The sequence below is a fragment of the Lagenorhynchus albirostris genome, chromosome 11 (assembly GCF_949774975.1).
Source record: "Lagenorhynchus albirostris chromosome 11, mLagAlb1.1, whole genome shotgun sequence".
Taxonomy (NCBI): Eukaryota; Metazoa; Chordata; class Mammalia; order Artiodactyla; family Delphinidae; genus Lagenorhynchus; species Lagenorhynchus albirostris.
The window spans coordinates 60,697,140-60,721,241 of NC_083105.1; the positions used below are offsets into that span (position 1 = coordinate 60,697,140).

The window sequence follows — 24,102 nt, forward strand, 5'->3', positions numbered from 1 at the left end:
ATTAGCTGCTAACACTTATCAAACAGTTATTATGTACCTAAGTTCTGTCTTAAGAAGTCCTGGGCCAACTGCTGTAGATGAATTGTTTAACTGTCACAACAACCCTTTAGGTAGTTACTGTGATTATCCTTCAGAATTGGAAAGGTTAAGTAACATGACTAGAGTCACATGGTAAGAGGTAGAGTCAGAACTGGGACCCAGATCTTTCCAGTTCCACACTCATGATTTCTAAGAAGATTAAATGGGTTCACCCACCTGCACAGGTGATTAGCAAATGTTGGTTTTCTTTTTAAAAAAAATTTATTTATTTTTGGCTGCGTTGGGTCTTCGTTTCTGTGCGTGGACTTTCTGTAGTTGCAGCAAGCGGGGGCCACCCTTCATCGCGGTGCGCAGGCCTCTCACTGTCGCGGCCTCTCTCGTTGCACAGCAGAAGTTCCAGACGCGCAGGCTCAGCAGTTGTGGCTCATGGGCCTAGTTGCTCCACGGCACGTGGGATCCTCCCAGACCAGGGCTCAAACCCGTGTACCCTGCATTGGCAGGCAGATTCTCAACCACTGCGCCACCAGGGAAGCCCCTGTTGGTTTTTCTTTATACTAAAGTTTGGAGGGTAGAGGGTGGGAGGATCTGGAATTATAACTTGAGAAATACTTTCTTATGATAAAGTAAACAGCTGAGATTTATATCCTACAAGTTCCAAGTTGCCTTTATCCCTAACTGGCAAACTTCTAGAGAGTAGAAAAGGTATTGGTTCCCATGCATTTGTCTAGAAACACGAAGACTCAAAAATCATCATTTCCCAAGGTCATTCAGTGAGTGAGGGCATAAGGGATCGAAATGGCCTTCTATTCTGATCCTGGACTGAAACCCCTCGAACTCCTGACACCCAGTCTCTCAGTTCCTGGTGGTCTTTTCTTTGAGGGAGGAGGTCATCCTGAATGAAGTCAGGGAGTGGGACAGGATGGCCTTACGTGCTTTGTCTTCTGCTTTCCAGGATGGAGGCCAGTGCTCTCCATTATTGAGGTGCATTTTGCTCAGAAGCACCTGACAAAGAGAGACTTTAAGGAAGATTACATTATTTTGGATTACTTTTATTGTAGGACCTATTCAAAATATGTTAACTCTTTAAGGTTCCCCTGGCCCCTCGAGGCTGTGAAGCACAGCTGGGAAATGTGTCAGCTGAGCAGCAGGGGACTGAAGGGGATAAAGGACAGCCTGGGAGTGCAATTCCATCTCTAGGACACACTCCTAGTAGAGGGCAAGGAGGGCTGGGGTCTCTGTGTGGGGAGTCACAGGGGAAGTCTGGCTTTCAGGGCAGGTGGGGAGGATGCTCTGGGAATTACTAGGAACCATGCTTACCAGAGGAGCATCATTTAAAACCTCTGTTATGAAAATGTTCAAACATACATAAAGGTAGAGAGCATAGTTCTATGAAACCCTATATACTTAATTCAACAATATTGATTTTTGTCCCTTTGTTTCTTCTCCTCCTTTCTTTCTTTTTTCGTTTGCCAAAATACTTAAAATTAAATACATCACTTCACTCCATACTCGGTGTGCATCTGAAATACGGACCTTTTCCTACATAACCTCAAAGCCATTTTCACATTTAACAAAATCAACACAGATTCCTTGGCATTGTAAGTACTCAGTTCATAATTAAATGTTTCCAGCAGTCTAAAAATGTCTCTTTACAATTGGGTGGTCCCAATCAGGAACCAAACAAGGTCTCCCCACCACCACCACCAGCCATTGACTAGTTGAAGAAATCCAGTCAGATCTCCTTTAGAATGTCCCACGTTCTGGATATGTTTTCTCACTTCCTTGTTTTGTCATTTAATTTGTTCCTCCACCCCCCATATTTCTCATTAAATGGAGGTTAGCTCTAGAGGTTTGATTAGAATCATGTTCAGTTTTTTTGTTTGTTTCTTTGTTTGGCAAGAGTCCTTCACAGGTGGTGCTGAGTGCTTCAGATTGCATCACATCAGGAGGTACACGGCATGTGGTTGTGCCATTTTTAGCGATGCTAAGATTCATCAGTGGGGTCAGGTAGTGACAGCCTTATTCCTCCATTGTAAAGTTCTCCATCAACCACCATCCTTGGTTTCATCCATTGACGATTCTTGCTTTGATCAATTATTTCATTAAGGGGTTGCAAAATGGTGATTTTTCTAATTCCATATTCCTTCTACATTAGCTGGAGTTCTTCTGTAAGTAAGAAGTTTTCTCCACCACTTAGAGCTATTTGGCCACCCTGAAATATAAGTTACACAGGACAGGCAGCATAAATGCATAATTCTTTTTCTTTCTGGTTGCCAATTTTCAGAATATGAAGCTGGGAGAAAAACTTCATTTTTTAAAAGTTTTGGGCTTAGAGCTGAGTAGGGATGGATGGCCTGGACAGTGGGCAGGGGAAGAAGGGTCTATTCTGGTAGCTCTGTCCAGCCCTCACTCATTCCAGGGCATGGGGTGTTTGGGGGACAGCTGGACAATGGAGGACTTGGTGTCCTGGCCCTTGGGCAGCAATGAGATGGGCATGACATAGGCCTGGTGTGCAGGCAGCTGCAGGACCCAGAGAGAGAGAGAGAGAGAGAAAAAAAACCAGATTTTGGGGAGGCAGAAAGAGAGGTAGGAATTGAAAAACAGCTGGACCCAGAAGACAGGAACAAAGACAGAAAGGGAAATAGAAATGGAAGAGATCGAGAATGACTTGCACCCAGAAGCAGAATAGGACAAAGGAGAGAGGCAGGAGGTGAATCAAAAGACCAAGGAAGAGGAACTTCCCTGGTACCGCAGTGGTCCCAATGCAGGGGACGTGGGTTTGATCCCTAGTCCAGGAAGATCCCACATGCGGTGTAGCAACTAAGCCCATGTGCTGAAACTACTGAGCCTGCGCTCTAAAGCCTGAGCTCAACTATTGAGCCTGAGCTCTAGAGCCCGAGCCACAACTACTGAAGCCCCTGTGCCTAGAGCCCACGCACTGCAACGAAGAGTAGCCCCTGCTCTCCACAACTAGAGAAAGCCCACAACGAAGATCCAACGCAGCCAAAAAAAAATTTATTTAAAAAAAAAAAGGAAGAAAACAAGATTTTAAATTGGATGGGGAAAGGGAGGGACGAGTGGGGGAAACAGATGTAGAGATACAAGTTAGGTGAAGGCAGAAAGTCCAGGTGATAGAAACAAGGAAACAAAAATGGAGAGAGTGGTGTAGAAAGCTAGAAGGAAAGATAAGCAGAAGGATAAACAGAGATAGAAAGGAAAGAACAAAGGGTTCCAGAGAAGGAGGTTGAGAAAGAGAAGACTGAAACAGACCAGCGTCAGAGAACTTGGGGAATGTGGAGGGGTGCTTAGGGGCTCTCAGCTTAAGATCCAGTCCCACGCAGATGCCAAGGTCTATCACTTCCAGCTTCCTCTTGGTGGCTTCTCCAAACCCCCAGCCCCAACCCCACCCGCAGGGACAGGGGACTTATGACTAGCTATGTGTGAACGGGATCACTGGGAACCTGAGTCAAGGGTTCCCAGCTTCCATCATCCCCCTGCCAGATGAGCATGGATGTAACAGGTGGGATTATTGCTGGAAGATTGAGGTCATGCGGGCTGGGCGAGCACTCAGAGATTTGAGAGATAAGACATCCAGGTGAGAGCGCCAGGTTCCTAGAAGCAAAGGACCATGAAGGATGTCATGATATCCAAGGGGAGGGAGGAACCAAGAATTCTCTGCTCAGCCTCTTCTTCTGGTCCAAGAGCCGTTGACCTTCCTTACCAGGCTCATGATGAGAGGTAAGGGATTCAGAGATTCTTGGGTCATTTAGGGATATGGGTGGAGGTCCACAGGGCAAGAAAAGTGGTCCCTGGACAAAGGATCCCCTGTCGCCTCTAGAGGAAGAATCCATCTCATCCACGCAAACTGCAGAGAAGATGAGCCAGGACGGGTCTCCAGGGGAGGGTGACCAGAGGGGAAAATGGCCAACTTGCTCACCTTCAGGGGCCGTGGGAGAGGCTCTGAGAAGAACACTTTCCATTCCAGAAGTTGCGGAAGAGGAGGTTCTGGAACCAGTGAGAGCACGCCCAGAAACTAGCTTCAAAGCAGACGTCCCGGGACTGAGGAGGAGGCCGGGGGATCTCAGCAGCCAGCCTCCTCTCCCTGCCTGGGTGAGGGGTCCAGCTGATCCTTCTCCGTCCTCCAGAGCTTCTGCCTCCTCCCTGAGGAAGCAGCTGCAGAAGTGTCCTGGAAGACTGGCAATCTCTCAAGGGGCAACAGCCCAGCTAGACTATCAGACAGTGTCGAGAGGTGCGGTGTCCCCTGAAGCAGCAGCTGCAGCGGCCGGCGGAGCCTGGAGGTCCCCGGGCAGCCCCCCGGCCACGGCCACAGCTGTCACTGCAGCCCAAGCAGGAGCTGGAACAGGCGGCTTGACCCCTGGAGCAAGGGTACATGGGGCAGGGAGAGGGGTGGCAGCAGGTCAAATGCGGAGCAGAGCAGGGGCTGCAGGAACTGAGGGGACAAGTCAAGGGCGGACAGGCAGGGCAGGGAGGGCAGGGGCAGGTACAGGGTGGGCCAGGGAGGCCGGGACAGGAGGGGCAGGGAGCTGCATAATAGGGATAGGTAGTGCAGGAGCAGGTGGGAGGCGGACAGCCAGGGCAGGGGCAGGCACAGGGAGAGGGGGGGCAGGACAGACAAGGGGAGGCAGCTGGTGGGCCGTGCCCGGAGGGTGGAGGGGGATGTTGGTGGCTGGCCTTCTTGTTCCGAGGCCCCAAACGTAGGCCCAGAGAGAAGTCCATTCAGCTGCAGGAGCGGCCAGGCTGGGGGGTTGGGTGAAGGGGAGGGCAGGGGTGGTGTCAGAGGGGGGACAGTGGGGAGCAGGGGTGTGGGCAGGATTAAACTTAAGCCACTGCTGAGCCTCTCTGAGCCTGCAGCAGCTCAGACTTCCCCAGCTAGCCCTCCACTTCCCGGCCTGCCTGCTCCCCTCCCCTCCACTGAGAACCTACCAAGGGCACCAGACCAGAGCACATCCTCCAAATAGCATGTGCACTTTCATGCCTCCAGTCCTTTGTTTCCACTCTTCCTTCTGCTCCCAGTGCCCTTTCTCTTTTCTCCACCTGGCGAGGTCCCATCATCTCTGAAGTCTTCCCCTTTATTCAATCAGAAAGTATTTCTTGGGAACTTCCCTGGTGGCACAGTGGTTAAGAATCCGCCTGCCAATGCAGGGGACACGGGTTCGAGCCCTGGTCCGGGAGGATCCCACATGCTGCGGAGCAACCAAGCCCATGTGCCACAACTACTGAGCCTGCGCTCTAGAGCCCGCGAGCCACAACTACTGAGCCTGTACTCTAGAGCCTGCATACCACAACTACTGAAGCCCGTGCGCATAGAGCCCATGCTCTGCAACAAGAGAAACCACCACAATGAGAAGCCCGCGCACTGCAACGAAGACCCAATGCAGCCAAAAATAAATAAATTAATTAATTAAAATAAAAAAAAAAGTATTTCTTGACCTCCAGGCACCTGACACCTGCCCATCACTCTCCAGCCCTGAAGGCCAGAACGGCTGCTTCAGGCTCCCATATGGTCCCTAGAGGAGCCGTCCGGAAGCAGCAACAGCACCGGCAGATGCTCTGAGACTCTGAGACTGAGCCAGGATGTTGGTGGGAGCTGGCAGGGGAGGGAGGAAGCCTAGGTTCTGGGAGTTTCCAGACAGGGCAAATCCCAGGTGTGAGGGTTGGGGGAGGGGCTGGCTGTCTCTGGGAGCCTGACAACCAGCCTGGACAATTATTATTTGAGGGCCTGACATGCAGCAGGCACTGGCCATGGGACAGAGCAAGACAGCTTACTTTAAAGTGAGGGGTGGGGCAGGGTGGAGACAAAAACCAAACAGGTAAACAAACAAATACATTAGCTTACTTCAGAGCAAGGGAACGGCTATGAAAAACAACAGGGTGGGGGCTTCCCTGGTGGCGCAGTGGTTGAGAGTCCGCCTGCTGATGCAGGGGACACAGGTTCCTGCCCCGGTCCGGGAAGATCCCACGTGCCGCGGAGCGGCTGGGCCCGTGAGCCATGGCCACAGAGCCTGCGCGTCCGGAGCCTGTGCTCCGCAACGGGAGAGGCCACAACAGTGAGAGGCCCGTGTACTGCAAAAACAAAACAACAACAACAAGAAAACAGGGTGATGTGATGACTCAGAGAGGTGGACCCTTCAGGAGGGGCAGCTAGACAGCACCCAAACAGTCAACTATGATGGCCCTTAAGGGTTTGGGAGGAGCTAAAAGCACTGGCAGGAACTTCCCTGGTAGTCCAGTGGTTAAGACTCTGAGTTTCCAACCTGCATGCCACGTGGCAAAAAAAAAAAAAAAAAAAAAATGCTGGCCGACCAGGGGAGAGCTGCTTGAGGCTGAATGGAACCCAGGTGGCTGGACTACGAAGAAAACTAAAGCTGAGAAGGGTATAAGGAGGGCTGGAGGTTGCAATAGAAGATTCAGTGGTCGGGGAAAGCGCCAGTGAGAAGTGACATTTTAGCAAGGACCTGAAGAAAGTGAGGGAGAGAGCCATGGAGATAGCTAGTGGAAGAACATTCCAGAGACGGGGGACAGCAAGTACAAAGAGCAAAGGGGAGAGTCAGATGGCACAGGCAGAGAGCCAGGTAGAGGCCCTGGGAGCCACGGCAGTGACTTGGATCTTATTCCAAGGAAAAGAGAAGACCACTGAGAGTTTTAGGTAAGAAAGGTGTATGGGTCTTCTTGATCCTCCACCTGCCCCTGGTTAGAACGTTCTGCTTCCTGTGTAACTGATACAACCATTTTGGAAAACAGTTTGGCATTATCTGGTAAAAATTGAGATTTCCTGTACATACATTTTGACTCTTAGTTTTACGGCCTAGAAAAACTCTTGCATGTATGTACTGGGAAACACACACAAGAATGTTCTTAGTGGCATTATGATAGCCCAGACTGGAAACAACTCAAACTTTCACCAACAGTAGAATAAAACAATTAACTGTGGTATATTCAAGCAACTGAATGCTCTGTAACAATAAAAAAGACAGTTATGTGCAACAGTTTGGATCTCTCTCACAAACAAGAAGTTGAGCAAAATAAGTACGACACAAAAGGGTAATACAGTGTCATTCCGTTTATATAAACCTCAAAAACAGGCAAAATTAAGTAATATTGATTAGGGATGCATACATAGGTGCTAATCCTATAAAGAAAAAGAAGGAAATAATTATCACAAAAGTCAGGATGGTGGTTACTTCTTAAGGGAGGGAGGGGATGATGGGAGAGTCACATGGGAACTTCTGGAGCAGGAAGTACTCTATTTCTTGACCTGGATGCCAGCTGAGTAGGTATTCGCTTTATTCCAATTTATTCTGTACCCTGTTCATAATATATTTCTTTACTCTTTCAGAAAGAGAAAATAGAAGTACTGTTTCTTTCTCCACTCCATGCCGCCTCATTCAAATCATTATGCTGAAGTTAGATACTGCCGAGTTCATACACCTATCTTTCCCACTAGACCTCGAGTCAGCAACCTTCCCTGTCACTGGTCTGGCACCTGTCCGGGCCTGGCATACAGCAGATGCTCAATAACTGTTTTCTGAGTTGGATTGAACTGAACTGATTTTTTCCAAGTCTCTCATCTCATGGAGAGGTGGGCAGCTGCAGAAGAGGAGGAAGCCTGTCGTGGTGAAGAGACCTCAGGACCACCAAGACCTAGGTTCCCATCTTAGCTCTGCTATGTGCTAGCTGTGTGATGCTATTGGGCAAGCTGCTTAACCTCTCTGGTTCTCAGCTCCCTCCCCTGTGATGGGGTTGATAATAACTGCTACTTCTCTGGACCGCTTTGTGGATTAAATGAGTAACGTACATGCCCTAGCACAACGCCTGGCACATAGAGATGGTCAACGAAGGATAGCTTCCCAACACCCTCCCCCCAGCCCCACATCTTTTCTTCGAAGGGGTTCACTAGAAAGGGCAGCCAGACATCAAATATGGTCCCAGAAAGTGGGCCCACATCCTCAGGGCCCCTCAGGGCTAAGGCGGAGATGTAGTCTGGAGGAGAGCTGGCAGACAGGGAGATCCCACTGTAAGTGAACAGAACCCAGGCTGTTGGTGGGAGCTGGCAGAGGAGGTAGGACACCAGGGTTCTGGGAGTTTCCATCCAGGAGAAGTCCCAGGTGTGGGTGCAGGGGTGCCAGGCCCGCCCCACCCAACACCCTGGCCCCAGGGCATGTGGGCACAGGGAGGAAAACGGGTCAGAGCAGGGCTGGAACTTAACCCCATTGGTCCCATGACCTCTTTGCCAGCTCCGGAGGAGGCATGGCCACAAGAAGCCTGCTCCCTCCTCCAAAGGACCCTCCATCCCTTTTCTTCAGAAAGGAAGAAGCTTGGAACCTCCGTGTCTGGGCAGGAGGGGCTGGAAGCCTCCCAGTGGACAGAGGAGAGATAACCCCATAACCCGGGATGGAGGTTCTGTACAAAACGGACTGCTGCACCCACCCACACCGGGCCTGGCCGCCACCTGGAGCAGTCAGCTCACAAACTCCGGGCAACTGTGGAAGCAGACATGCTCCTCATTCCAGGGAGTGGAGCAGGTCAGGGCTGTATCCCAGAGGGGGAGGGTGCACGGTCAAACAGATCAGAGTAGAAGGGTTTTCTATCTGGTGAGGCTCCAGCCAGGCAAACTCAGGAATCCCTCACCCTGAGGGATTTGCCAACAATGTGCGGCCTTGTTTTCTCTATGTAATCTCGGGCCTATGCGTGTGGATTCCTCCTCCCTATCTGTGCCTCTGTTTCCCTTTCTGGAGGAAGAGATGAAGGAATGGGTGGAATCATTCCAGGGCAGGATCACCAGGTGTCCCAGGGGCCTGCTTTGGCCATTAGGAGGTGCTTACCATCCCTCCCTTGTAGCATATCAAAATCCAGTTGAGGAGGGACCTTCTTCTTTCTGGGGGAGCAGGGTGGCTGGGAGCCAGGACCCTGATTCCAGGGCCTTTGCACATACTCTTCTGCTGCCCTCCCTTCTCTCTACTGCCTCCCCACCCCCCCGCAAAACTCTTTTCTAATCTCCTTGGCTGGGGGAAAAGACTCTTCTACTATCCATTCTCACAGCACCTTATACCTCTCCACGCTGGTTGTCACTTGCAATTTTGTGGGTGATTTATTTCATGTCTGACTCCTCTACCAGACTATAAGCCCGCAAGGGCAGAGACCATACCCAGGGCCTAGCACAGTGCTTGGCATATAGCGGATGCTTAATGAAGATTCGTTGAATTAATGAATGGTGCATGTTCAGGGAAGAAATTCCTAGAGTTGTTTAGGCCAGTCCTAAAATGCTGTGTTTCAAAATCAAGGCCTTATTCTATGTGGGGATCTGGGCAGCTCTGAGGCTGGTAAGTATCTTCCACACACAAACTCATTCACCAGGAGAACCAACAAACTGGCAAGCAGCAACATAGGCCTGATACAAGGGGTGGAACTGAGCAAGCACCCAGGGCAAGGCTGGCACCAGCCTCGGCACGGAGCAGGCCTAGGGGGAGGAGGTGGGAGAGGAGGGGAGGAAGGGAAAGAAGACACATGTTGTACATGTTTTCCTCACGCTCTCCCTGGGTGCCTCTGGTCTCCAAGCCCCGATGGTACTTCTGTGCCGTAATGATGTCCTTGGGGGTTGTAACATAGCTCCCCCCACCTCCCAAAGACATCTGCCAGCCACCTCTGAGCGTGGCCTAGGACATCCTCCCAGTACCAGCCTGGGCATGGGGAAGTTGCCTGTTCAGCGTCCTGATGCTGATGGGGAGCCGGCAAGGGTGAAAACTAGGGGCGGGCAATACGGTAAATCAGGGCAGCTGGGACAGATGTGTGGATCCTTTTCCTCTCCTCACAATCTCTCCTTTTGGTCTTCGTGATGAAGGGAGCAAAGGAAGCCTGGTCCTAGGGCCCCCAAGATATCATTTTCTCCAAGTTGCCAGGGTGACCAAGTGAAGCAACCACAAACAGAGCAAAGCCTAGAACTGGGGATGACCCAAGAGAAAGAGAAATGAGGGGAGCTCTCGCTACCAGTTTCCAGAGTGGGAGACCCCCTTCTCCAGCTTCCTCCGAGAATCCCTGGACAGAGCACAGGCGGCAATGCAAGATGGAGAGAAGAATCTGAACCCCTCACAATGCCCCTCTTCTCTGCTCCCCAGTCTGCCTGTTTGGTTTGACTTCCAAACCGCTGCAGCCCACAGACCCCAGTCATTGGGTCCTGGGGAGAGGCGGGGGCGGAGGCGAGGCAATCCCGAGGGGAGGGGCCGGCACAGGGCGGGTCTTCCTGGGCATCGCCCCCTGGCTGCTGTCGTTGGCTGGGGACCGTACAGGCTGCCAGAAGGGCGGAGCCACAGTTACCAAGACAGATGGACAAACACCCACCAGAGACAAAGACAGAGGCAGACAGACAGACAAACCAAGACAAAGAGGAAGGCAGAGACAGATGGAATTCCAGACCCGCTCTCTCTTTCCAGGCTACCCAAGAGTTTTGTCCCCCGTTAGCTTCCCGGGCCCCGTTTGCTACCCCGGCTGCATAGTCTCAGAGCTCTAGCTCTGGGGGACCAGACCCTGAGCCCCTCTAAGAAGGAGAAGGGGAAGAGTTGAGAAAGGGCTACCCAGCAGGGAGAGCGTTCCAGGGGTGGGTGGTGTCTGGTTCTGTGTCAGGATGCCCGGCCAGGGGCCAGGGAGGGAGTGGTGCTCTCACCCGGTTCATGAGGACAGGAGACTCATTCACTGTAAACCAAGTGCAGATGTGCTGGGAGAGGGAAGGGGAATTAGGGCCACACTCACGAACCGCAGCTAGGCCCGCCCTCCTTCCGCCAGCTACCACCACCACCAGGGCAGGAGGGGTTAACTTCGCAGGCTCCTGACAGGGATCCCTGCCACAAAGGCTGAGTGCCATCCCACCCCAGCCTGAACGCCTCGGTCCAACTCTCCGACACCCGCCCCTCTCACAGTGCTGAGAGCTGCTCCCAGGGTAACCAAGCAAAGTCAACAGCAGCCAGGCCACCTGGGGACGGGACCCTGGAGTACCTGTTCCCGGCTCTTCCCACCCCCAGTGTGAAAGGGAGGGCCTTGTCTGCACCCCATCAACGGCTCCTGTTCTCCTGAGAGAGCCACAGCAGGCCCCTCTTTCCTCTCCCCTTCGCCTGACTCTGGCTACCAGAAGTGGCCTTTCCCTTTCCCCGGAGGGAGGCTACCTGGTCCCTAGGGTGGCAGTGAGGACAGAGCAAAGTGATTCCGGTATGGGAAACGTGACATGACCAAGACTCAGTGTCCCCAGTGCTGGCCACCCCAGAACTGTTGCTGGGGAAGGTCCCTTGGGCGCATCTCTCCAGCCGAGTCCAGCCCCCACTGCTACTGCTGCCCTTCTCCACTTTCTCTCTCCCACCCTAGCTCCTGTAGGAATGTTGGAGCTCCATGTATAGAGCTTGGACTCTTCTCTTGCTCTGCCCTCAGTAGAATGGACGCTGACGCCCCGGGGTTCCTACTCTAGGACTGAGAGTCTGTGGTGGTCACATTGAAGTCAGAGAAATGTCCCCATCAGACCCTGACACTGACACTGGTTGCGCGTGCCTGCACACACACACGCACACGCACACGCACACGCACACGCGCGCGCGGCTGGAGTCAACAACATCTGTGGTGCATCCAGCAGGCAGGCAGGCAGGCAGGCTCTAGGTAAGGCAGACACACCCCCCGACTTGGGCTTTCCCCCTCACACCCAGCCCCAGGCTCCTTCCACTCCCAGCTACAGTTCCCCTTGCCCTCCACCCCAGCCTAAATGTAGGCAGCCAGGGACCCAGAAGCCCTAGCCCAAGCTTACTCAAGGCAGGGTGACAGGGAAGAGGTCTTGAAGCCCGGGACTTAGCATCCGCACAACCTCCACTAGTTCAACCAGTTTGCTCTTGGGACCAAAGGACAGGCTGGGGTAGGCAAGCGGAAGTGGAGCCTACTTTGACCTGCAGGTGAAGGCTAAGCGAAGGGTAAAGACAGTGGCATCCGCTCTGGCATATCCCTGCGCGGTCACTCCACCCCTTGGGGGGGACGTGGATACAGCCCCCCACTGCCTACCCAGCAGAGGTACGGAAACTGGCTTCCGTGAACCACAGCCCGGCCAGAGGACTCAACCAGTCCCCCCAAATGGCAGGAAGGGGAAAAGTGCCAGAGAGAAAGGGTAGCATCATGGGCCCAGGACACTGACCTCTTCTGCCAGCCTTGCCCGGCCTCCCGGGGACGGAGCCAAAGTAGCCCAGCAAATGGGCGGGACAGAGACCCAGGCGTCCTGGCCCGCCCCGCCCAGCCCCCCTCCCACCCACCCCGCCGCCCCCCCCCGCCCCCCAGCCCCAGGGCACCGAGGAGGGAGCCGGGCAGGGGCAGGCGGCAGGGGAGGGAGGAGCGAGGGCGGGAGAGGGAGGAGGGAGCCAGGCTGGGAGGGATGTGGGGGGGTGGGGAGGGAGAAAAAGAAAGAAAATATTTTCCGTGTCCCCGCCTGCAGAGTCAGTGTGCGGTTTGGGAGAAAATGTGTCGGATATTTTGGGGCGGTCACGTGGGCGGGCGGGCTCCGAGAGGCCCCGGGACCGTCCCAGCCTAGAGTCTGTGCCCCCCCAGAGCCCCCCATCACCGAGAGCCCCTGCCACTGCGACGCTCTATCCCCGCGACCGCCCGACGCCGGGACCTCGGGGCTCGGCGGCCTCCCTTCCCCCTCCCTCCCCCTCCAGGTGAGTCAGGCGGGGAAGCAGGCTCGGCCGCCGCGGACGCCCGGGTCCTCCGGCGAGGTGGGCCGGGGGCGGGGGCGCCGGGAGCCACGCCGGCTCAGTTCCTCCCCGCGCTGGTCCGGCTATCCGCAGGGGTGGAGGGGGACTTCCTGCCCCGACTTGGGGGTCAGCCCTGATGTGGGAAGGGAATGGGGAAGATTTTAGACAGGCTGGGCTGGGCTGGGCTTTATCCACCCTTCACTGCGGTGAGTAGTCGGGGAGAGCTTTGAGGGAAGAGTCTTCAGCCAGGGGCCTTCTATCCTATGTTTGTGCCTGGAGTGTGAGGGCAGATAGGGTCCCCTCCTGCGGGGAAGGTCCACCATCCGCCTCCCCTGAGGCTTTCCCTGGGGAATCCGAGGGGAGGATTTCTGGTCCGCGCTGATCCTTCCCTAGTGGAATGCCACAGCTTGGACAACAGAAGGGCGAGGAAAAGGTCCAGAGGCAAGTGATTCTGGCCGTCTGGGTCCAGCAGTTTGGAGAGACAAATGGATGGGATAGGGGTCTGTGAAGTTGCCTTGAACCGCAGTGCAGGATTCCCTCTCATATCCGCAACCTTGGGTGTGAGTCCGGGCTCCCTCCAGCCAAGGTCGGGGGCTCCTCTGGAGTATTCTTGAGGGGAGCCCGAATGGTACAAAGGAAGAACAGGGAGACTGGGGCAGGGACCTGGGAGTTCCAGTCCTGGAGCCTCACTGACGCTGCCTCACTGTCTCTAGCACTTACAGCCCAGTTCCCTCAACCTGACCCAGTTTGTAGGAGGGAATCTCTGCAGGTGGCCAGAGAGTAAGAGTATGCAGGGTTGGGCAGGGGGTGAGGTGGGGTGGTGGGCAAGGGAGCCCGAGGAGGGGCCCGTAGGGCAAGAACCTGAGATGACTGTGCCCCTTCAGGGCCCACATCCAGGGCAGAGGGAGTCCTCTGCCGTCCGAGTCCTCAGGTCTGAGGCTCCTGCCCTTACCCCTTACCATCACTCCTCAGATGCTGACTGGGGGTTGAGGACCACAGGCAGTGTCCCATATCCTGGAGGCGAGAAGATAGAGGACAGGGAAGGGGGCAGGAGGCAGTGTGTGAAGGGTGTCTGGAGCTTGGGTATCCCAAATAGGGAAACACACACTCACACACACATGTACACACACGCCGTGGCTTAGAGCCTAATAGGCAGCACAGGGCACACACCCCCGTCCCGGCACACCCCCACCCCCTGGCTCAGAAAGCCACCCAACTGGCACCTCCAGTTCCCCCCTCTGCCCCACCCTACCCATGCCCTCTGATGCCCACACACATTCCACCGGCCTTGCCTGCCTGCCTCCTGGGTACTGCCCCTCCCTGGGGCCAGTGAGGTAGAGGGAAGGCACCTGGTAATGGGAGGTGGAGACTCAAGGGTCTGGACTCCCCCAAGGGTGGCACGAGGCCAGGGAAACCCAGCCCACTGTTGCCTCCCGGGGAGCAGGCTGGGGGCCCAGGCTAGAGCAGAGGATGCCCGGGTTCTCTGCCCAGGCTGGGGATGGGGTCATGGAAAAAGGTGGTCGTGTTTATACAGAGGGGAGGGGGGCAGCGGGTGGAGTGCAGCCGACAAGGGCAGCTTTGTTCCAGGCTCTGGAGCGGGCAGGACGGCAGAGAGACGCCCCCCCACTCCCACCGCCTCCATCCAGCATCCCCCTTCATCCATGCCCTCCCCTCAACTCCACCTCAGCTCGAAGAGAAGCAACTTCTCAAGGGCCCCTTTCCCCTGGTCAGCCCCCCTCAGTCTGAGGTGGCATCTTGGGAGGAAAGAAGTACATTCTCCCTCCCTCAGGTCCCCCAAAGTACCAAGACCTCTGGGTCCCTAGTTCAGGATTTCCTTTTACACTGTGTACCACTGTCTTCAATTCCTTGGTCCCTTCCTCTACCCAGGACTTAGGACCCTCCCCTTCCCTTCCTAGCCAAGGCAGAAAACCAAGGCTCAGAAGTGGGATGCGTCTCTGTCCCCTTCCTCTGTTCACTCAACTCTCAAGTTCCTTCTCTGAGGCAAAATAAGAGGAAGGCCAGGGAGAGCTTGGCTCCCTCACAGCTTCATTCCTCCGTAAGGACCAGGAGCCCGAGCATCCCTCTCCGGGACCCTCGAAGTCCTCCTGCCCCACCCCCAGGTCTCTGTTTCCCACCCGCAGGTGAGAAGCAAAGGTAGTGAGTGCTGGAGCCCAGAGCCGGGTTCTCAGTCTAAGCCAGTCTGGGGAAGATGGGGTGGGGGGGACCTCTAGTAGCTTCTCATCCTTAGCATTGGAGGGGTTAATCCACCTGGAATGTGGCCCAGCCTGTTGAGCTATGGCCCAGGGGCCTCAGGGGCCCGGACGCCTGGCTCTACCTGGGCTTAACCTGGGACAAGGACTTCAGGGAATAGGGGAAGGTAAAGGAGGGGGATCCTGGGGGCTCATAGCTCAGACTTTTAGGGCTTGGGGAGACACTGGGCTGAAGAGTCAGGGTGCTGGGGAGCTGGGTGGTGGCTAGTGAGGGACTGAGTGAAGGGTGGTGGCTTGGGGTCTGAGTTCCTGTAACCTCCATCCAGTTTACCCTCAGGAGCTTGAAGGCCAAGGCAGATGAGAGATAGAAAAGGAAGGAAGAAAAAAAGCAGAGGTACAAAGACGGAGCGATATTGATCTTAGAAGCAAAGACTGATGGAAAGAGATGCAAAATACCCGTCACCTACTTCTGGGCCTGCCCACCCCAAGGACTCTGTGTTTCACTCTCTCTCGGTCCTTCTCTGTCCTTCTTCATCTAGTCCATTATGGTTCTGGCTGGTAGAGGAGGCCTCCAGGCTGGGGTGACTCTCCTTCCCCAGCCCCTAACTCCCTAGACAGGTGGGTAGTTCTGAGGCTCCTGGGAAATCCTACCTTTCCCATGTCAGAGCATCAGGAGAGGAACCACCTGCCTGGCCCTGGGATTCCCACTTCCTCTTTCCCTCCTTCCCCTCCCCCTCCCTTGGGCTCAGGTTAAAAACCTCTGAGGTCAGGTTACATTTGAGGGAGGGGAGGATGTAGGGAGGGCTTCCTATAAGCAGAGGGCTCAGGAAAGAGAGAGAAGAGATGGAGAAGCAAAGTAAACTAAGGACAGGGAGAGGAGCTTCTTAGCATCATACCTGGGACACAGCGGGGCTTCCATTAACCTCTGTGGATTTGAGGAAAGGTTAGGGAGTGAGGGATAATTGGAGACAGAGACAGAATTGCAAGGGGAAACCGGGAGAGGGAGTATTGAGGAAGGTGGAAAGAAAGGAAATGCAAATTAAAAGAGAGGTATGGAGGAAGAGAAGGTACAAAGAGAAAGAACCGGAGACATTTATATAGCATTTAGTATATGCCCTATATTATTCTAGACACTTTACATATGGTAAATTATTTAAGCCTCCTAATAACCTTATGAAGTGAGGCTTATTATGATTCCCAATTGACAAAGGAGGGAACTGAGGCCCAGAGAGATTAAGTAACACTAATACATCCAAGGTCCTGCAGCTGGCAAGTGGTGGGGATCAATTCAGGTAGTCTGGCTCCAGAGTCTGTGTTCCAGAGAGGTGTAACATTTTTTAACAAAAATGTTAAAACAGATATGTTTGCTTTCTCCAGGATGGTAGAGAGTTTGAATCTTGGCTCTACTCTTTACAGCCATGTGACCTTAAACTAGTCCCTAAACCTCAGTTTCCTCATCTGTGAAATGGGAATCTTAATTCCTACGTCACAGGGTTGATGTGAGGGTTAAATCTAGTGTCCAGCCCATGGTGGTGTGTAATGGTCACTTCTTAGCCTAGGAGTCCTCTCTGCCAGGAGTTTGAAGACCGTGATTCACCTTGGAAAGTCAAGTTACCCTTCCAGGAGAGTTTCTCTGAGCCTGCATCAGCACCTGCCCTGCCTCCCCTACTGTGTGGCAGAGGGCAGCAAGGAGGGAAAAGACTCCAGCTGGGAGAGGGCCATGGGGCTTGGAACCTCAGAGCGATCATTCTCTCATCCCTCCTTTTCCTTTCTTTCTCCTTAGGAGCCTTGGAGACCCAGTGAGCAGGCCAAGCAGGGCGGGCACGGAGCCTCCCAGGCCAGGGCAGTGGGCATGGGCGGGGGCTGTGGCTGAAGAAGTACCCCGCCCACTGCAGACCCCAGGGGATTCAGCCTCCCACACTGCAGCTGCCATGGCCACCAATAAGGAGCGACTCTTTACGCCTGGTGCCCTGGGGCCTGGCTCTGGCTACCCAGGGGCTGGCTTCCCCTTCGCCTTCCCAGGGGCACTCAGGGGGTCTCCACCTTTCGAGATGCTGAGTCCTAGCTTCCGGGGCTTGGGCCAGCCTGACCTCCCCAAGGAGATGGCCTCTCTGTGTGAGTCTCAGGGATCTTGGGGGATGAGGGCAAGTGGAAACAGGAGGGCATTTCGTGGGTGGATGATAGAGAAAATTGGTGTCCCAGTTAGGAAGACAGGCAGGGCTGGGGGTTTGATCTAATGGAGGAGGCGACAGGGGTAGCCACGAGGGGGTTTGGATGTGGAGCCAATGGACGTGCTTGCAAATGAGAGTTCTCCTGTGCAACTAGAATGGGAAAGTAGAACGCCTAAAATTTGGGGCTCTGCAGTTGCCTCCCGAATGACTCAACTAGCAGGGAGAACCCCTTTGTATGGGCAGCCAAGGGTGGGTCTGGTGAAGTCTGAGGCTGCTGCCTGCCTGCAGTGCGGGGTGTGGGGAGCCAGGCTGTGAAGTGGAGGAGTCTGGGAGGCCAATACCCAACTCTGTGATCAAGAGGTAAAATTGTTCTGAATTAGGGGGAGCCTGCAAAAAGAGGAATGGAGCCTAGTGCCAGGTGCCCAAAGATGTGTAGGGTCAGGAAACTTCCCTCTTGGTTCTGGGGAGGGTGGAAACAGCCGCAAAGAAGGTAGCTCTTGTACCATAAGTAATCCGGGGAGGTGCAGGGGGTGTTCCAGAAGCATCCTCTCCTCCAGCCATGTGGGTTGTGGACTCCTCCCCTCTCTCTAGGTCTGGCACGGTACCCACATGCTGTGCAGATCCCTACTTGTCCCTCAGGCCTGCCCTCTTTGGGTGAAGCCTTTGAGTGCTGACAGCAGCAAGCCTTAGGCCTCCCTTCATCCCTCTGGATCCCCTCTCCTTCCACTTGGTAGCTGTTCCTCCTCGCTAGGCCATTACAGGCGTGGGTGCCCATGAGCTGGAAGGCTGGGATGCTGGCCTCAATGTGGGAGCTGGTACAGAGAAGCCTCCACCTGGATAGAAGGGGAGGTGATAGAGAGAGGGGCAGTTCCAGAGAGAGAGAAAGAGAGAGGGAAAAGAAAAGACCAGAAGATAAAGACATCCTTTATAGCTCCATAAGCTGAGAGAGAGAGAGAGAGGTGGAGAGAAGGGGCCTGCCTTTAGGAGCACTCAGAGTGTGTGTGTGTGTGTGTGTGTGTGTGTGTGTGTGTGTGTGTGTGTGTGTGTGTGTGTGTGTGTGTGTGTGTGTGTGTGTGTGTGTGTGTGTGTGTGAAGGGGTGACTAGGCCTGGCTGGCAGCTCTGCTGGAAAGAGCTTGCTCATCTAGAGAAGGTGTGTGCGTGTGTGAGAGGCCATATGCAGTTGTGTGTGCACAGCATGGCCCTGAGACGCTGCTCACATACAGAATTCCAGGGTTGCAACAAAGAGTCAGTGTGAAGAGTGAGGCAGTATTTCATAGGGCTGCTGACGGTGTGTCTGGGGTTTGGTGAGGCCGGCCGGTGGCCTGTCTGTAGTCCAACAGGGGTTATTTGGGTGGCACGCAGGTGAACGAGAGAGCACAAAGCCCCCCTTTCTGGAAACCTCAGCTGGGCTTCCCCTACCTCATTTGCACCCCAAGAATCTGTCCCAGGGTCTGTGGGGTGGGAGGGAACCACTCTCCCCACATGAATGTACTTCTTGCAGAGGGCAGTACAACTCAATATCTTGGGACTTGATTTTCCAGAGTTCCTGAGGCAGCTAAGGGAGCGTGAGTGAGGAGGCAGAGTAGAGAGAGTGGTGGCGGGGAGAATGCCGAGAGCCAGCAGCCAGTCCCCAGTGAAGTTCTCCATGTGCCCCTGTGCCCTGGACACACTGAGACCAAGGTCAGGGTTCAAAGTGAGGTCAAGGTAGGGGAAGCGGTCAGACTAGGCTGCATCCCCAAAGGTCGCCCTGCAGGAGGAGGGGCTGAAAGAAGAAATCCCAGGGAGGAGCCAGAACCAGGGCAGGTAGCTGGGGAGGGTGCGGCTGGCAGCAGGGGGACAGGCCTGGGCAGAGAGGGGGCAGTGGAGTGGGGAGGAGGGGAAGGCCTGGGTCCAGACAGCTTGCATGGGAGTGGGGCACGCAGCACCTAGTGGTGAATAAGAGGGACCAGTGGGGAGAGGAGGGGATCCTGGAGTCTGGGAGGCCTCCCGCAGTGGGACAGTGGCTGAAGGGGGAAAGCGTATTCTCTCACTTCTCTGCCCTGCTGTCCCTTTTTGGCTGGGACATCTAATGGAGGGGGATTGGAGGCCTAACTCTGATGCCAAAGCCACACTCACCTGCAGTCTGGGTCTCTCTCTTCAGCCTCTCTCCCCTGATCTGTGGGAGGGAGTGGGGGTGGTCCCTGAAGGAGTCTGGAACTTCTCCCTGGGGCTGGCTCCTGAATCCTACTGCTGGGTCCCTAGCACCTTGGAGACATCCATGTTGAGAAGGGCAGCCTTGCTCCATCTGTTGGGGTGCTCTAGGGGCCTGAGTGGTTAAGGCAGGCGTCTCAGAACCTCATGGTGGAGGAGGGGAGTGGGAAGGGGAGCACCTATGGCCGCCGGGGCAGCACAGGCCTGTGTGCGTGGGAAAGCGGAGGGGTGTGTGTGTGTCTCTGTGTGTGTTTGTACACACACGCACACAGGTTTGGGTGTGCTTGCTCACACACATGCATAAAACCCTGCTATCTGTGTCCTCGTGTATCTGCATGTTTATGAACACTGGTGAGTTGTATGTTTGTTTTATCGGGACTGCAGGGAACAGAGTGTGATGGGAGGGAAGGGAAGCCTTGCCCTCCTCCCCCTCTTGAGGAGATAGCTGGTGTCCTGAGGACCTAGCTCTGCTTGTCCTCTGAACTTGGTGACAGTGTCTCTGGGCAAAGGAGCCCAGGCTGCACCATATACTAAGTCACATGGAGAAACTGAGAGCAGGCTGGCACAGGAAGAAAAAGAGTTCTACTTAAAAGAAACTGAAAAAGAGAGACTCAGAGACCTAAACGAGATGAGAGGGAAATAACACAGGCTGAAAGGCGCAGACACAGAGAGAACCCAGACTCCGGGAGAGGCAAAGGGCCTTGTTAAGCAGGCGGTACCGGTGGTGAGCAGGCGGCAGCGAGGCCTCCTCCAGGAAAAAAACCCAGCCGACTGCCTCCTTCCCCTCCCCTCCCTGGTCTCTCCTGCTCAGGCTCGGGCTCCAGCTCCAGGCCGACACAAACGGGGCTTTGATTGCAACAGGAAACCTCTCTGGCGGGGGGAGCTGGGCAAGCCGCCGCCGCTGGGGCCCAGGCTGCACCCCCCTCTCCTGGCCCCCTCCCCGGTCCCAGCCCCCATCCTGCCCAGCACTCCTGCTTTGGGGCCCGTCCCTCATTCACACCTCCCTATTCCTTCGCTCCACTGCTGCCCCCTCCTCCAGAGACCCCTCCTATTGCCCTTCAGGTGGGACTCCTAAGTTAGGACTTACCCTTGGGGTGGGGCCTCCTTTGCTTTGAAATGCCCCAACTTCAGTTTTTTGAGGGAAGGTTCTGGAAGAAAAGGAGAATTTAGCTTGAGGAATTCAGAGCCAGTTATCCTCAAGCCCCTTCCAGAAGGTGGCAGGAGGGGAGGAAAGGAGGGATGAAGGGGTTAGCTGTTCCTCCCCGCACAGCCTCTTGTTGGCCAAATTCATCCTTGCCAGGGTGGTAGAGGCTCTGAGGGGTGACCACACCAGATTCAGTGAGAAGGGCTTCATTAGTGGGGGAGGGGTACATTTCTCCTTGCCTCTGGGGCCATGACTTTGTGGGGCTCTAGCTGGGAGGGGTGCGCCTTGGTGGTGGGGATCACAGGGAAGGGGGTGAGTCAGGCAGCAGCCCCCCCTCATACTCCCACCAGGCTGGTGGAGAACATCTGGTTCCCATGAAATGCTAGAAGGCTAATGGGTCTAATTGCTGCAATAAGGGCTGGGGGGACTTTGGGGAAAAGAGGGGGCACTAGATTCCCCCATCCTCTTACCTTCTCCTCAAGGCTAAGACTGTCTAGAATGGGGGGTCGGGGTTGGAGGTTAGGGTGGGCCTGACACCCCAATGCCTGGTCCCTCCTAAGGCCCCCTCTCCCTGCAATGCCTGGGAAGCACACCCAGATGGGGTGATGAGGAGTGGGGTGCATCTGGTGGAGAGAAAAGGGGGCTATTGAGAACTCATGACTTCCTGGAGCCCTCCCCCCACTCCTCCTGTGCCCCACTCCCAACCCCCCTCCCCGTGGCCTGGCCACTTCTGGTTCTAATTACCAACCAGGCAGGCCTGACTTAATTGGGACCTTTCAGATTTCGGAGGGGGAAGGGTGGGGGGGACTGACAGCCTACAGTTGACTAATCAGGGCTGTCTTCTCCCCTTGTTTTGGGGGTACTCCCCACTTTGCACTTAATTGACTTTTTTTTGCCACTGGCCATGTTCTGATTCAGAAGTCTGTCACCCCTTTTTTCTTTTTGTGGGGGATGGCTGGAGTCAGAAATGGGGTATTTGGGGTTGGGGGCAAGAACAGGGAGCTCAGGCTGGACTGGAAAGAGCAATGCATTCCCTCTTCATCCCTGCTACGAGTCCCCCGAGTCGGCCCTGCCACCCCGCGGCCCCCCATCCGCCAACCAGGCCCTCCTTCCCAGCCCTGCCCCTTTCAGTCCCCGGCAGCCACCCCGGCCCCTCCTCCGCGCCTGCCTTCCCTTCCCTCGCCTACTCTGGCACCCCTTCCTGCTCTTTATTCTTCCAAACTGGCGCCCCACTCCTGCGGCACCCCAGTGCGCCCCCCACCCGGTACAACAGATTCTTAGAAAAGCGCGCCCCGCCCTGGCCCAGCCACCGCCGCCGGGAGGGGGAAGGGGCCGGGCCGGGCGCCTCTCCCGCTCCCCCGGCACTCCCCTTGTGAGCGGCGCTGACAGAGCCGGCTGGGCCGGCCCGCCGGGCGGCCGGGCGGCCGGGCGGCGGGCGGGGCGCGGGGAAGGGGGCGGTTTCCGGGAGTCGCCGCCGCTGGCGCTGTCCCGGGGCCAGGGTCCCCGACTCGGCCCGGCTCGGCGAGGGCAAACTCTTGACGTGGCCCAACTCCCGCCCCCCCCACCCCCTTCTCCGCCGGTCGAGGGCACTCAGTGCCCGGAAGGGGCCCGCGAGGGAGGAGTGGGGCGGCCCTCGGAGATCCGAAGGGCACTAAGTGTGGCGCTGAAGGGGAGAAGGGGCAGTTTGCCACTGGTGGGGGTATTTAATGACTCTGAGAACGGTTACCGACCAGACGCGCAGTTATTGCCGAAGAGGCACTTGGCACTTGGGGGCGACTGGCGCGGTAGCGACTCTGGGGGAGGGGAGCTGGCACTCAGGAAGGCAGTGTCGTCCGAGGCGCAGCTGGCACGGCGGGAGCAGTTTGGGGTGGGAGTCTTGTGCTGAAGTCAGGTTCGAGGAAGGGGCATTGGATGAGCTCCGGGAGTGTCAGCCGCAGGATGGGGTTTGGGGGACTCGGAGGGAGGCGGCCCGGGCCGCGGCGGAGGGAGCACTCCTCGGCCTAAGAAGGGTAGACTCCGGCTGCGCAGGAGGGGCGGGGGGGGGGCTCCGCGGCGGCGCGGGCTACGGCCTGGGCGGGGTGGGGCGGGGCCGGGTCAGGAGGAGGTGAGCGCGCCCGGCCACCCGCCCCGAGGGGGGTTCCCGGAGAGTTCACGGCGGGAGCGCGCTCCGGCCCTCCGACCGGGGGTGGGAGGACGGGAAGGAAGGAGCAGGCCGCGCGCGCCGAGCCGCAGGAATGTAATGTTCGGCCCTGCAGCGCGCGCGCGGAGGGAGAGGGAGGAGCCAGGCCTGGGAATGAGCGGGTGGAGGTAGTGCAGGTCCCTGGGCTCTGGAGAAGTGCCGCGCGCAGGGAACTTACATGTTTCCTCTCCCCAGTCCTCCTTGACACCCCTGCCTGTACTGACTTGTGTAAAAAAAGGAGCGCTGGGGGGAGGGGAAACTCGAAAGGAAATGAGTGTGCTCGGTTTCTCCACTCTTTCCCCCATCCCCGACCTTGGCACGCGCCTAAGTGCAAAAGCTTGCAAAGCCTCCGAGCAGTGGAGAGAGAATCCTTGCAAGCGTTCTCCCGAGCCAGGTGTGTTTGCAAAAACGTGTGTACACCTCTAATTTTATGCGCGTGCAGACATGCATGTGCACTATTGCCTATTTGCAGATGGGTGGTGCCTGCCAAGATAAATGCATGCTCGGATGTGTGTCTAAGCAAGCAAGCGCGCCACGGTGCGAGTGCGTGTCTTCCACTCCCAGCTCTGCTCATCTTGGTGCCCGGCCCCCTTAGCGGTCCAAGCCCCACCCCCCACCCCGCCGGGCTTCGCTTTTACAAAACGTCTCCCCAGTGCTAGCCGCCGAGGCGCCCAGAGTGAGGCGGACAGCGGCTGGAGCGGCAGCCCCGGCTCTGCGCCCCGCCCAGTCCCTTTCCCCTGCTGGGGATCCCCTTCTTCCCCGCCCACCCCTTACCCCCTATGCAGCCCGGCGCCCTATGCTAGCCCTCCCCCTCCCCCCCTCCAGGAGCGGGGCGCCGCCGGGGGAGGAGGGGGAATCGGCTGCGGGTCCTCGGTGTTTCTAGCACCCAGCTTCCCTCCAAGCCGGGTCGCGATGTACGACTGCATGGAAACGTTTGCCCCGGGTCCGCGACGGCTGTACGGGGCAGCCGGACCCGGGGCCGGCTTGCTGCGCAGAGCCACCGGCAGCTCCTGTTTCGCCGGACTCGAGTCTTTTGCCTGGCCGCAACCCGCCAGTCTGCAGTGTAGGTACCCGAGCCCTACATTGGGGGTGGGGTGCGGGGTGCGGGACAGGCAGCGGCTCTCTCGTTCCGTGTGTAAAAGGTGGACTTGGGTTGCAAGCGGAGATTCTGACCCTTTCCATGTGAGGGCCGGGTGTGTAGGAAAGAGGTACTGGCCCTTTAAACGTGGGGGCCTCAGCGACTCCTTTGGGTGTGTGCAGTAGTGTTTGGAGTGTGTGTGTGTTTTTTATGGTGGGTGTATAGCTAGGACCTGTGGTTGGTGACCCTCCAGAGTTCCCGGGGATAGGGAGAGGCCGAGGTGCGTTGGTAGTTTGTGCCGGCAGGTCCGTGGCCCGGGAGGGTTATGGCACCCAGGACCGTGAGTGGAGTTCGTAAAG

General features: G+C 56.1%; 3 protein-coding genes across 9 annotated transcripts in view; 1 reads left to right on the plus strand and 2 right to left on the minus strand.

The window, feature by feature from the left end:
• Positions 1-20,459, minus strand: LOC132529524 (sperm mitochondrial-associated cysteine-rich protein). Of its 3 annotated transcripts, XM_060166126.1 has the most exons (4): positions 20,430-20,459; positions 13,730-13,784; positions 3,977-4,797; positions 1-2,251 (listed from the first exon to the last, which is right to left on the minus strand). In XM_060166126.1, the coding sequence occupies exon 3, from the start codon at positions 4,774-4,776 to the stop codon at positions 4,264-4,266; it is 513 nt and encodes a 170-aa protein (XP_060022109.1). In that variant the 5' UTR covers positions 4,777-4,797; positions 13,730-13,784; positions 20,430-20,459; the 3' UTR covers positions 1-2,251; positions 3,977-4,263. The 3 variants fall into 3 exon arrangements, with proteins under 3 accessions (XP_060022109.1, XP_060022111.1, XP_060022110.1); XM_060166128.1 differs by lacking the exons at positions 13,730-13,784; positions 20,430-20,459 and adding an exon at positions 11,840-12,217; XM_060166127.1 differs by lacking the exons at positions 13,730-13,784; positions 20,430-20,459 and adding an exon at positions 4,984-5,089.
• The window catches only part of RARG (retinoic acid receptor gamma), a 20,327-nt gene continuing 8,813 nt past the window's right edge, over positions 12,589-24,102 (plus strand). The window contains exons 1-2 of one of the 4 annotated variants that reach the window (XM_060166109.1): positions 12,589-12,734; positions 16,764-17,095. In XM_060166109.1, coding sequence (XP_060022092.1) covers positions 16,912-17,095 — 184 coding nt within the window. In that variant the 5' untranslated portion in view covers positions 12,589-12,734; positions 16,764-16,911. Of the gene's footprint in view, positions 12,735-16,763; positions 17,096-23,316; positions 23,729-24,102 lie in introns of those variants that run through there. The other 3 variants (XM_060166110.1, XM_060166107.1, XM_060166108.1) reach the window with 3 other exon arrangements.
• Positions 12,651-24,102, minus strand: part of ZNF740 (zinc finger protein 740) — a 44,979-nt gene continuing 33,527 nt past the window's right edge. The window contains exons 5-6 of one of the 2 annotated variants that reach the window (XM_060166123.1): positions 20,430-20,490; positions 12,651-13,784 (exon numbers count right to left, since the gene is read on the minus strand). In XM_060166123.1, coding sequence (XP_060022106.1) covers positions 13,719-13,784; positions 20,430-20,490 — 127 coding nt within the window. In that variant the 3' untranslated portion in view covers positions 12,651-13,718. The remainder of the gene's footprint in view (positions 13,785-20,429; positions 20,491-24,102) is intronic. The other variant, XM_060166119.1, reaches the window with a different exon arrangement.

Excerpts from the sequence above, each read along its gene's own strand:
- LOC132529524 (XM_060166126.1), bottom strand. The coding sequence starts at position 4,776 with ATGGACTTCTCTCTGGGCCTACGTTTGGGGCCTCGGAACAAGAAGGCC.